Source organism: Eulemur rufifrons, chromosome 1 (genome assembly GCF_041146395.1).
Source record: "Eulemur rufifrons isolate Redbay chromosome 1, OSU_ERuf_1, whole genome shotgun sequence".
Taxonomy (NCBI): Eukaryota; Metazoa; Chordata; class Mammalia; order Primates; family Lemuridae; genus Eulemur; species Eulemur rufifrons.
Genome location: NC_090983.1, coordinates 9232890 through 9247189, shown reverse-complemented (window position 1 = coordinate 9247189; position 14300 = coordinate 9232890). Strand labels below are relative to the sequence as shown.

Sequence of the window (14300 nt, the reverse complement as noted above, 5' to 3'; positions counted from 1 at the left end):
AAATATTACTATGCATGCTTCATAGGGTTGTTGCAAGAATCAAATTAGTTAGTAGACATAGTAAGTGATACCTAAGTCTTGACTTTTATAATTAAATTCTTTGCCAAATATTAATTAACCTCCTGCTAACATAAAACATGATCCATGAGTAGGTTTTTGGGAGTAGGCAGGGCAAGAAGATAAATAAAATACATTTCCTTCCCTCAAAGAGCAACACAAGGAAGCAGGACAGAAAAAACCAACACAAACGTGCTAAGGAGAACTGACAAGGAGGCGGGCCCAGGGCGAGGGCTGGCTCGGAACTCCAGGGCACTCTGGCTGAGACTCTTCTCAAACGCTTTCACACTGTGGCTGAAGTGAGAAAGATTCTGGAGACACAGGCTCTTCTCAAAGTGCAAAGTGCTCTATAAATATTACTTACTGCTAATTCGCGAACACAAGCACTCTAAGAATGAGCCAGTGGGAGGGGCTGCTTTGGAAATGCGGGTTACCAGTTACGTGCTCCTGCTAAGTGGCCTCAAGGGGTTGCAGTGAATTCTCTAAACTATCCTCACAGCCCTTTCCCTGGTCAGACTCCAGTGGGGAAAAACCTCTGAATGAAAGTCTTCATAATGAGAGAGCCATCTTCATCTTTTCACTTCTAGAGCACCACATTTTCTCTAGGCTTTATGTGGGCAGCACCGAGGAACTGATAAGCCATTGGAAAGGAGGGTCCTTAGACGATCCCACTAATCTGTAGGCCAATGTCTCTGTGTTTAGACTGGGCCCAGGTTTCTTTCAGATTCAAACACTAATTGCCCAGTTGACTTCTTCTCTTGAAAGTCGCAAGGGTCTCTCAAACCCAACGTGTCCAAAATAGAACACTTCTCTATTCTTCTGCTTCGCCATGAATGCACAACCAACTACAAAGTGGCAGAAGTCACGAACTTGCTGCCTCACCCTCCACATCCCACTCTCCTCCAGACACCCTCCACTTTGCCTCCAAAGTTCTCCCACATCCATCAGCTTCTGTCTTTTTCAAATTCTACTTTCTCTTCCCAGCAGCCAACATCTACTTCCAAGACCTCTGCAACAGCCCCCAAACTGCTCCTATTCCCACGCTTTTCTCTCTCCAAATTATGTGTAACATTGTTCCAGAATAAAAGTTCAAATTCCCCTATTTAAACTTATCAGTGGTTTAACAGTAATCATTAGTATGGAAACAATAATGGTAAAACAGCTAATATTTACTGAGCACTTAGCCAGGTACTGTGCCAAGCACTTTATCCGCATCAATTCATTGAATCCCTACACTGACCCTAGGGACTGGCATCATCTTCGCCCCCACTTTACAAATTAAAACACCAAGACAGAAAGAAGTGTGAAGTCACCTGGCCCTGGGAAAAAGCTGGTAAGAAGTGGTGGAACCAGGCCTCCGACCTGAGCTCTGACTTCTTCCCCTCTAGGATGAGGACAAAAGGCCTCGCTCTGCAAGCTTTGCCCTGCACGCTTCCACCTGCTGTCAGCACCACCCTCCTCATCCTCTTAGTGCAGTCATGCCCTCAGCAGCGCCATGTCCTCCCTCTCCTCTGTCAGGGTCTTTGCACGTGAGTGTCCCTCCCAACACCCCAAGGCCAGGCAGAGCCCTTTGTACACTCTCAAGGCATCCATTCCTGCATCAACTGCGCACCTGTCTGTGTATGCACCCCAGGAGGGGCCACCTTCACTTGGCATTATATCCAGCACCCAGCACAGTGCCAGGTACACAGGAAGTGCTCAGCAAATCCTTATTGAAGACAGGAAATGGAAGTATGCATGAAAGCAAAAATCCCAGGTTCTAATTCTAGGACCATCTTTTATTACCAGTGTTATTTTGTGCAAATTACCCCTTCTTTGAGCCCCTAGGGTCTCATTGTAACTTTCTGGTAACAATCACAGCCATAATAATAAGTTGCTTTGGGGTTCCTAAAACACTTTCGCAAAATTCTCATTTGATCCCAGAATGACCCTGAAGCCCACTCTTGACTAACTTCCTCAACTGATGTCCACTTCTTCAAAATATTAGAGAGTGGGAGGTGCTGCCGATCACAGGGGCAGCTCCCAGGGCCCCCAGCACAGGGATTATCAACACCCATCCGGCCCCACCGCCCTGCCACAGCCCCTCGGCTTCAGGCAGTCTTGGGGAACTGAGTACAGAGATGTTTCCTCACGCACACGGGCTCTACATTTAATCTCTGTGGAGGATGTGACTCTATGTAGCTGTCAAAGTCACTTCTGTGGATCAGGAAGCTTACATGCTGGTCTAAAAAAAAAAATCTAATATCATGTTATTCTTGCAACAATAAAGATTTAAGGTAATCCCTTCCATAACATCCCCTCAAGCAGAAATGAGAACTAACTTCCTCAAAGTACAAAATAATTCCTTGAACACTAGCTTGATAGCTGTGATTATCTGCCTGCTTCTTCGGGTAAAACTATGCCAACAATAAAATTGTTTTGTTTTTTTTTTTTTAAATAAAAGCAGCCCTGAAAACACTGTGTCCAGGTGACTTGAATTTTCTAAGACATTATAAAGTTGACTATGTAACAGAGTAGTCACTCCTCCTCCCATAGATATGGAAACATAAAATTGAGAGTGGGGAATGTGTAACCGAGGGAAGGGCCTGAGAAAACGGCTCTTTAAAATTTCCCCCACTCTCTTTGGGAACTGTCGCCTGGCCTGTGTCCCTGAGGAAGGGAGAAGGTCTTTCATTTTTCACATTACAGGACATAGCTCAGCTATGCCAGGCCAGCGCCAGCCTCCCAGGTGGGCCCAGCTGGGGCTTTGTCTTTGGCAGAGATGGGATGATTAGAATCATTAACACAGTAGTCTAGAGCTGAGGGCAATCCCTTTAAAAGCTCTGTATTTCTGCTTATGTTCAGCAAATTTGGATTTTGAGACGAGAAGGTCTACCACTTTTCCTCCTTTGCCAGCAAAGTAACAAACCTCTCCTTCCTTCTCCTCAAACCACTTGTTCTCTTGTTCTCGTTCTTCTGATGTGGCCTCAAGGACAAGTGCTGAGCTTTTGGTAACAATTTAAAATCAAAAGTAGGTGAACTTTATGTTGAATTTTTCAATGTGAACGGTCATCAAAAATAAATAATTTAACAAAACAGGAATTTGAACAAGTAAAATTTCACCATTAGAGATTCTATTTTATCATAGCTAGTCCTTTAAAATGTATAAATAAAAATCACAGAAATTCCTAGATTATGTCTAATATTTAAACATAATTTTTAAGCTATTATAGCATAGAGCTAAAAAAAGAAGCATTTTCTATTTTTGTTTTATTAATGGAACAAAGTAGGAAATTTTCAGAACTAGTAGAGTTTTTCAGAAATTTAAAGTATAAGGCTAACCAAATTAGTCGATTGTTTAAAATGGAAAGCAAGAGGTATTCCTGCAGTGAGGAATAAGAGTTACCTTCTGGACACTGGCAGGTGAATCCACTGAGACTAGAAATGCACGTTGCTCCATTTCTGCATGGGTCTAGGATACAATAGTCAATCTTGGATTGGCAAAGCTCTCCAGTGTAACCTGAATAAAACAAGATGCACATTTTATAAAATATGCTATTCAAAACCACCCTGTAAATTGATGGACCCAACTGGTACCCACCCATCAAAGGCAGCAGCCTTCAGCTAAATTCTCCCAGCCATTCTTTGATCTAATTTAGTTTTACAAATTATGATAGTTTAGAAACAATCATAACAGTTGAGAATCACAGTTCAAAAATAATTTACTTTGCAAAAATCTTTATTGCAGAGGGACACTTTTCTTCAGCATTAAGTTTGTGTTTTATCTTGGAATATTAATCAGAACCCTCAGAAGCTGAGACTGAATACCACTGTCCACGTGACAGTCTCCTGACATAAGAATTTACAATGTTCTGCTTGAGCTAACTGAGATGGTGGCCACATTCCCTTGGTCATCACAGTACCTCTATAAAAAGCACTAGGAAAATATCTAAGTATTAAAATTTTTAATTTATAATATTTTAGAGCTAGAAGGGCCCATCTAGGTTAATTCTGTGCCCTGTCCCCTCATTTGAAAGATAAAGAGAGGTACATAATGCTGAGTATATTAATATATTTTTTAATATTTATTTGAGTCACAAATCCAACTCTAAATTCTCTATGAAGCAAGGATCCCGTGGCAATTCTGTTGGACTGTAGCACAACCACACATATGTGAAGAGGAAATAAGGATGTAAATCTATTGGAACACCTGTGCAGTCAAAAAGCATTAAATTCATTCCAGAATTTTTTATTAATTTTTAAAACAAAGCTCCCCAAGAGACAAGTTCAAAAAATAACATGCGAATATGTTTCTCATTTTAAAGTGGGAAATGGTAAAGAAAATTTGGAAAATATAAGACACAGATAGAGAAATAAAAGTTGTCCTTCATTATGTTATTTGAGTGACAGAACTATCAATACTTTGAAGATAATTCTAATCTGAAATTTTTATTCATAGATATTTTCTACACACTTATGATCATACTATAACATTTTATTTATTTCTAAGATGGTTTTAACTACATAAAAACTTGTCTTTCTAAATTATTAGTTTTGAAAGACTATCATTAGCATGTAAATCTGAGATTTGCAAAAATAAATCAGTAATATTAGAAGAGAGATGATTTTCCAGAGCTTCAATTACCTGCCAAACTAGTATAAATTATAACCTGTGAATGAGGAGGCATTCATTTTCAAGCCTACTCTTCCTCACATGATTTCAAATAGTCCAGGAAAGTCTAGCTAATTCGTGGTATCAGAAGAGGAGTAAGATGAACAAGTGAACTAAAAATCCAAACACCAAGACAAAAGGCTGTTTCAAAATTCCAGAACAGAATATTTTAAAATGATAATATTAACACTATATTTTCAAATAAAGGCTCTAAATTCAAAATGAAAGACAGTGAATTGTTATTAAGAGGAGTAATATAAAAAAATTTTTTGGCTAAAAATAATAGCTAAAATGTATAATGGAGCACTTATTTTTTTATCCACACATTAATTCATCCTCACTGCAACTCTGTAAGGTTAGCACCATTATTAATATAATCACCCCCATTTTATGAAAGAGGAAACTGAGGATTAGGAAGGTTAAGTAATTTGCACATGGGGAGACAAACCCCTATAGCCAAGCCCTTAAACACATTATGCCTAAGGCACTATGCATCACCATCATCTACAAACATGTATTTAGTATGAAGGAAAAACAACAGAAAACAATGGATAAGAAAATATGTAGATAAAGACACAGAGATAGATATAAAAGTATTAATAGAACCATAAATATTCATCCATAACTTACAGCCTATATGGGGTTGCTTATGCTTAGGCTGGAGGTGCCCAGAGTTATTTTCTCAAATCCCTGACCTCAAAAGTTCTATAATATGGCTAAAAAGGTATAGTGCACTTATAAAAAAGGTAACTGATTACAGGTGTTAGCATCTTAGAAGTTGTGTGGCTTAAAGGGTATGATGGCATCATGAATCCTGTCCTTGAAAAGACCTTAGAATTGTGACCACAGAATCACACAAAACCATGAAAAACAGGCTGCATCCAATTAGGTATCATCTGTAAGAGCTATATATCCCCACAAGACAAAAAGAATATAAGAAGATTGCAAGATTCTGTGAACTTCAAAGTTCTTTAAAGAAAAGTTTAACAATCACTTTCCTTGAACTTCTTATTTAAGAATTTTAAACATACTTAAACATAGAAAGACTAAGATATAAACCTCACATATCCATCACCTAGCTCCAAAGATTATTAACATTTTGTCTGTTTAATTTCATCTGGTCTCCTCATATTTTCTTATTTTCCCCATGAGGGTATTTTAAAGCAAATTTCATTTCACCTATAAATACTTCAATATGCATTCCTAGCAAAAGGAGATTTTTTAAAGATCACTTTTAATGGCCTCTTTGATTAATGTTTGGTCCCACTTATAAATTTAATTAAACAATTTAAACCATATTTATTTTACTTATTAATGTTTACTAATATCAACAGCTTCCTTTTTAAGAGCCACAATTGTCTGATAATGCATAAATCTTCCCGTGCCCTTAATTTGTTCTTATAGATCTAATAAATTAAATCTACAAGTAAGGTGAATCTTAATGTTAAATTCTCCAATACTGTATGCGAGTTTGGTATGATTTCAGCCTAAGGGGCTAATTCACATTTCTAATGCGTGGGGTGTCTGGGGTTGTCGTAACGGTTTGGAGGTCCCACCAACATTTTATGGGTGAAAATACTGAAGTCCTTCATGACTTGAGCTGGGCTTATGGGATTACGGGATCACCCAGCATCCTTAGCGGCAGGAGCCAGTGCTACTGGCAGTAACCAGCTGTGGATCTGCAGTGTGGTTCAGCACCTGACCCCTCTCCACGCCAGGCTCATCGAGAGGAGCCAGCTATTACTGTTGGCCTCAAGGGAGTTACGCACTGCAAGTCCCAAGAGCACCATCACTGACTGCATTACTCCCACCAGCCCACTGAGGACAGCTCTGGGAGAGAAAAGGCAGAGGACAAGGAACCAGAGCATCCTGCGGGCTGGATTGATTAAGGCACTCTTAGACACCAGAGGGTCATTTCTTGGACCTTCAAGAGCAGTGACCTAATTGAAGTTTTCAGACAAATCACTGATATTGTTATATATGTGACACTCTGAACTGGATAAAAAAGACTTACACAAATCGCTCACCCTATGTCTTTTTTTTTTTTTTTTTTAATTTGATCTCATAACCAAGGACTCAAACCTAAATGAGTGATTGGTAGAAATGTAAATGAAAAAGACCATTAAAGCTTTGCCTAGGTTCTTTCTTCCATCCTGCTGAAAGTTCATTCTATTAATAGTATAACAAAGATATAAGAAGAGCTGTGACTCAGGATGTATAACAAGGATGCCTTTCAAGGACATACAGGACAACTGGAAAGCTCTAAACTGAGGAAATGCATCCAACTACAAATCTATTCAGTGGGCGTGAACAGATTACATTTGGTCTAATACAGACTTAGAGTATTGGATTTTATACTATTTTGTATTTAAGTATAAAATATAATTCAAAATGTATTAGTGTATGAAGAGAGAAGAATAGCTAAGTTTCCCTGTGAATGTCTGAATGGCTTGGAGAAAGCTACATCTGAGAGGTATCTTTGGATTTCCAACAACAAAAAGTCCTGCGCCCCCCCCACCCCAAATATTATTATCTATATTTCCCATGCCCTTCAAATGAGCAAAACCTTCCAGAGGTCAATGAGAAATTACATAAGGAGTAAGTGAAGTTGGCCAAATGAATCAGACTATATCAAAAAACAAGGCAATCAATCAGTTGTGCTTTTTTAAAAAACATTCTCCTTCCTTGTACAATTGTTTTTGTGTATGATGTTTATTTCATGATTTCTCTACTGACATAAAAAAATATTCCTCTGTATTGCTTCAGCTCCGTGAGCTAGAATCTAATTGTTTCTTCAGAGAGCTGTTCTGAAAGCTTCCAAGGTGGGAATTGTGGTGAGAGCTATTTTTAACACTCCTGGTCTTTTAATAGTCTGGTCTGTGCAGTGAGGCGAAGCTACCAGATTTGGATTGAAAGCCCAGTACTACCAAGAGAACCCACCAGTCTCAGCTCTCACCCTGGGGAGATGTGAGCAGCTGGTACCAGGGCCTCAGCCACTGCTGCTGAGATGGCATGCCTAATATTAGCACACCGAAGCAAGAAATATCAGGAATCTGTGCCCCATCAAGACATTCGGTCTCAGAGGCGTCCGGTTTCAAAATCAGAAGGAAGACATTATTGAACAGAAGAAAACAAGTAAGATTCACCGGCGGAAGGAAAACAAACACATCTGGACAAATGCAAATGATTTAAAAACCAAGGACAAGGAAAGGAAGATATATGAAGCCAATCTATAAAAAACAATCTGTAAAATATAATTAAAATGGGAATATGTAGTAAAAAACAAAAGCATGATAGAATGCTGACAGTCAGCAAAAATTAGAAAAGATGATCTCAGGGTTAGAAGAAAAAGTAACCACATCTAACAAGTAAGTAGGCAAGAGGCACAGTGGAAAGGACAACGGCGTGGGGAGTCAAAGGTCTGGGAGGGTAACGCAATGATCATCTGAGTGAGTGCCTTGAAGGGTTGATTTTGACCTTCATTTCCCTCATGGATGAAAGGAGGATAATGATAGCTAGTACCCAGGGATGCTGTGCAGAGATCAACACCCAGGAGGCTTGGAGTCCAGTGAGAAAGGTAGGTGGAATGGTTTGTTTCTTCCTCCCTCGCATCTCTGATGGACAGTGGGTTCCCAACTGAATGAGATCAACTCCAAGCAGTAGGCAACATTTCTATCAAGTGTACCCACAATTGTGTGCACCGTGCCTGGCACGTCCTAGGTGGTTCAATATTTTTTGAATGAATGAATAGTTTATGGATTTTAAAGCTGAAAAACAATACACCAAGGCTGTTTGATCTCTCCATTTTCAATAGGCAATTTAGAGCAGTGGTTCTCAAAGTATGGTTCCCAGACCAGCAGCATCAGCATCACCTGGGAACGTCTCACAAGTGCAAATTGACCAGCATCATTCCAGATCTACTAAAGCAGAAACTCTGGGGAGTTTGAGATTTAAGGAATCCTGCTGGTGATTCTGATACAAGGTACATACTAAAGTTTGAGAACCACTATCTATAAAGCTAGCAGCAGCAGGTTTTTAACATCAAATATTAATATTATTCATTTGAGAATCACACATATAATGCAAATTACAGAGGATAAAGATCAAAGGCTAATGGGTGAAAGTCAAATATTACAGTACACAAAAAGCCTTTAGTGAACACAAATGAGAAGATGGCTGATCGGAGACACCAGCTGCCAGAGCGTCTCAGCAAGAAGGAGAAGTTTTAGATGAAAAAGAAAAAACGAACAGACAGAGATTGGGTGTGGTTCTGAGGGAAGGGCTCCAGAACCTTCAGGAAACTCCATAGGAAAAAGTTGCAGAGCAGAACAGGAAGCAGAAAGGTATCAGCAGAGATCAACCCCCAAGAGGCTTGGGGTCCAGTGAGAAAGGTAGGTGGAGCGGTTTGTTTCTCCCTCCCTCACATCTCTGATGGACGGTGGGTTCCCAAACTGCTGGAGAGACTTTCTGCCCACACGAGTCCAGAGGCTGCTGCCGCCAGTGAGCTGGGAGCTTCTTGTGGACAGGGCACCAGGCTCCCAGCCCCCCTGGGGTGCCTCCCATCTCCACAGACCTGAGCTGGGACGGCAGGTGCCATATTGCTTCTCTAACCACCGCTGTCCTCCCCTGGGGGCTTCAACTCCTCAGATTTCGTCTTCCTCATTCCCACACAGACATTTCCCAATTCCAGCCCAGACTGCACGAGCCACAAGGGTCCAGTGGGTCCCAGATGATCTGTGTGACTCCAGTGACTGGACATTCTGGGCAGACAGCCTCCCAAAGTGAGGGACAGACATGACCAGAGCTAGTTTCCCTTCATACAGACTGTTTTTCTCCCCTTTCCCTCCTCCACCTGCGGCTGCCAAGAGAGACAATTGAGCCTTCACATTGAGGCTTCCACAAAGAGCAGGACTCAGACCTTTCCTCTTGGGGTCCTGCAGTGGTGTTCAGACTATGAGCTCCCTACTTGCCAGCCCTCTCTGGTGCTGCTTGCCCAGTGGCCCCATCAGAGCAGGACATGCCCTGAGGCAGAGGGACGTTGATCCTGCTCAGGTACTCCATGGGCAACTTGGGACCAGAATGCTTCTCTTTGGCATGATCAGGGCTACAGTAACCAAAATAACATGGTATTGGCACAAAAATAGAGACATAGACCAATGGAACACAACAGAGAACCCAGATGTAAAACCATCCACATATTGCTATCTGATCTTTGATAAAGTAAACAGCAATATACACTGGGGGAAAGAATCCCTATTCAATAAATGGTGCTGGGAAAATTGGATAGGCACATGTAGAATACTGAAACAGGATCCATATTTCTCACCACTTAATTCAAGATGGATAACAGACTTAAATCTAAGACATGAAACCATAAGAATTCTAGAAGAAAAATATAGGTAACCCCTTCTAGATATTGACCTAAGCAAAAAACTTATGAAGAAGACCCAAGGTCAATCACAGCAACAACAAAAATAAATAAATAAATGGTACTTGATTAAATTAAAGGCTTCTGCACAACCAAGGAAACAATCAACAGAGCAAATAGACAACCTACAGAATGGGAGAAGATATTCTCATGCTATATATCCGATAAAGGGCTAAAAACCAGAATCTATAAAGAACTCAAGCAATTCAGCAAGAAAAAAAATCAAATGATCCCATTAAAAAGTGGGCAAAAGACATGAACAGAAGTTTTTCAACAGAAGATAGACTAACAGCCAATAAACATATGAAAAAATGTTAAACATCACTAATCATCAGAGAAATGCAAATCAAAACCATAATGAGATATTACCTAACCCAAGTAAGAATGATTTTTATTAAAAAGTCCCAAAACAATAGATGCTAACATTGATGGGCAGAGAAAGGAACACTTATACACTGTTGGTGGGACTGCAAACTAGTGCAACATCTATGGAAAATATTATGGAGATTCCTCAAAGAACTAAAGTAGTCCTACAAGTTGATCTAACAATCCCACTACTGGGTATCTACCTAAAGGAGAAAAAGTCATCTTATCAAAAAGACACTTGCACTAGAATGTTTACTGCAGCACAATTCACAATCGCAAAGATGTGGAATCAACCCAAATGCCCACCAATTCATGAGTGGATTAATAAAATGTGGTATATGTACACCATGGAGTACTACTCAGCCATAAAAATTAATTAATATCTTTTGCAACAATCTGGATGGAACTAGAGACCATCCTCCTAAGTGAAGTATCACAAGAATGGAAAAACAAACACTACACGTACTTACTATTAAGTTGGAACCAACTGATCAGCACTCATGTGCACAGATGGAAGTAAAACTCAACGGAAATCATGCAGAAGGGAGAGGGGAGGAGGGGATGGATGAAATCATACCTAACGGGTACAATGTACACTATATGGGTGATGGGCACACCTATAACTTTGACTCAAGCAGTATAAAAGCAATCCATGTAGCCAAAACATTTGTAACCTTGTAATATTCTGAAATTTAAAATAATAATAAAAAAGAAAAATAAATTTTTTTTTTTTTTTTTTTTTTTTGAGACAGAGTCTCACTCTGTTGCCCAGGCTAGAGTGAGTGCCGTGGCGTCAGCCTAGCTCACAGCAACCTCAAACTCCTGAGCTCAAGCGATCCTCCTGTCTCAGCCTCCCGAGTAGCTGGGACTACAGGCATGCACCACCATGCCCGGCTAATTTTTTCTATATATATATTTTAGCTGTCCATATAATTTCTTTCTATTTTTAGTAGAGATGGGGTCTCGCTCTTGCTCAGCTGGTCTCGAACTCCTGAGCTCAAACGATCCGCCCACCTCGGCCTCCCAGAGTGCTAGGATTACAGGCGTGAGCCACCGCGCCCGGCCCAAAAAATAAATTTTTTTTAAAAGCCTTTAGTAATTGCATTGTCAGCATGCTTTGTTCTTTTTATGAGTAGGAGCTCCTAAGCTTAATTATTGCAACTTTCAATGCATTCTTTCCACATCTAATTCCCTATACTTTACGGTCAGATATTGATTCTTTTTGTCCCAGTCTCTAGCACCAAGCCAGGGACACTATAAATACTCATTGTGTAGTAAACTCATGACTGTATTAAACACCATGCATTACTCTTTTCAGAATAATCCCTTTTATCCCATTTCCCTAGCTCCCAAGTAAGAAATTGCAATATTGATATAGGCCAGACTTATATATGATAGGTAATCTTTTAATCTGGTGATGACAAAGGGGGAGAGATTTTAATAAAGTCCCTTTCATTAAGTGTATCCTGATGACTACCCCTGAGAAACTGAAATCAAAAGGAAGAAAACATTAAGTTAATTAAGAATTTATACGCTGTGGGACAGACAGGTTACGGGAGTCAATTAAAGATATTTATTAGTTGAAGTCTAAGTCTGTGTAATAAATCAACCTATAGAGGAGGTACTCATCCAATCTTTCAGAATGAATTTTGCGTGAGTGAAAATTCACGCTTAGGGAATCTAAAAGAAGTGCGGGAACAGTTCCTGCCTTCAGGGAGCTTACGCTCCAGATGAGGAGGTAAGACACGTATGTTCATGTGAAACGTGAGCAAGAGCAGGGGAACAGTTCCAAGGCTGGATGAACTGATGTGCTGGGGGAGCATGGCTGTGCTGGGGTCCCCAATCCTTGTGCAGAGGAGTTGGACGCCACGACACGGCGTCTCAGAAGATTTCTGCACAGAGTGGAGATGTGGTAAAGATGTGCTGTAGGGCGGCCACTTCCAGTCCTCATTCACTTCCACTGTGGAGGAGAGTTTAAGTCTCTCCTCCCTTCTCCCCGGGAGCAGGTGCTCTGGTCTGGACAAAATGAGGGAACTCATTGTCACAGGGGCTGTTGACACCAGGCATGGGGTGGGGAGTGGACAATACCTTTGGAGATAGAACGAGGAAAATGAAAGCTCCAATTCTTCCCATGCTTCCTCCTCTTATTGGTATTTAGAGGAGGAGGCATCAGCAGACACACTGATGCCCTGTCCAAGCAAAGTGAAGGCTGGAAGTGGGTCTGGACACCATCACTTAGAGGTGACAGTTCAGGAGAGAATGCCACCAAAGGCAGAGGTCAGCAGCTGAAGAGGGAGGGGAGGAAGGCAAGGGCTGGAGAGGTTTTGGCAGAAGGGACACAACACGATGTTCTGTAGGCCAGGCGAGAAAGGCTTCTGGAGAATGACCAGCATCGGCAGGATGAGGACAAGGAGAGAGCCCTGGAAAGGATGCCACCAAGGACCTCGGGGCACAGTTTTATGATATAGAGAGGAGACAGTGTGAGTGAGTGGGTGTAAAATTGTGAATTAGGTATCGGCCAATATGTGGCAGCATGGAGAAGACAGAGAGGAGGACAAGGAAGAGGAGTAGAAGAGGATACAGAGGAAGAGGAGGAAGAAGAGGGAGAGGAGGAGGAAGAGGAAGAGGAGGTGTACATGTAGAAGCAGCAGGGAGGACTTGCCAAACTCTTGCTTGTCTGAGGGACTGGTTTTAAGGTAGAGAAGACCATGGAATCCTGCACATAAGATGCCAGGGGAGAGGTGGGACAGGCAGGGGCTGCGGCCAAGAGAGGGAGCTGGGTGGGGTTGGAAGCAAGTGGTCCTGGAAGGAGCTGAGAGGGAGACTGGAGACTGGAGCCCCCACACCAGGTGAGGTCCTCAGCTGCAGGGTTCACCATGGCCAAAAGGTGGAAGTAATCCAAACGTCCGCCAGGGGACATGTGGATAAACAAAACATGGGGAAGCCACACAATGGAACATCACTCAGGCATGCAAAGGAATGCCGGACTGACACAGGCTGCACTATGGATGGACCTTGATAACATTAGGCCAAATTAAAGAAGCCAGTCACAACAAGCTACATATCCTATAATTGAACTTATATGAAAAGTCCAGAATCAGCAAATCTATAGAGACAGAACACAGATCAGAGGTTGGGTAGGGCTGGGGGTGGGGAGGACGGTAGATTCAGGGTGTAATAGCTAAAGGGTAGAGGGTTTCTTTTGGGGGTGATGAAATGTTCTAAAATTGATTGTGGTGATGTCTGCACAACTCTGTGAATAAACTAAAAAGTATTGAATTGTACACTTCCATGGTATGTGGATTGTATCTCAATAAAGCTGTTATTTATAAAACAAACTCTGGAGTCACCCATACCCCCTACTCCCACTCACACCTCACATCCAAGCCTCCAGCCAGTGTTGTCAGCTCTACCTTCAAACAGTTGCCCAAATCCAAAATTTCTTACTACTTCGGTACCACAGTGGTCAAGCTGTTCTTATCTCTTGCCTGGATGGTAAATAGCCTCCCAACTGGTTTCCCAATTTGCCCTCCCCAGGTTCCACAGCAATCCTTTTAAGAGGGAAATCAGATGGCCATGGCCCCACCCAGGTCACACCTTCAGTGGTTTCCTGTCACTCCCAGAATAAACTCCCTGTCCTTCCTCCGTGGCCCAGTCCAGTTTCTGTCTCAGCTCACATCTTGTTGCTGGTCCTTAGGCACGGTGTTGCAGCTCCTCAAACATGCCAGGCATATTCCTGCCTCAGGACCTTGGTATGTGATCTTAGTTCTTCCAGGCTGCTAGAACAAAATACCTTAC

General features: G+C 41.5%; 1 protein-coding gene across 1 annotated transcript in view; it reads right to left on the bottom strand.

The window, feature by feature from the left end:
• The window catches only part of DNER (delta/notch like EGF repeat containing), a 293066-nt gene that overhangs the window by 88424 nt on the left and 190342 nt on the right, over positions 1-14300 (bottom strand). Inside the window, exon 7 of the mRNA XM_069466390.1 lies at positions 3443-3556. Coding sequence (XP_069322491.1) covers positions 3443-3556 — 114 coding nt within the window. The remainder of the gene's footprint in view (positions 1-3442; positions 3557-14300) is intronic.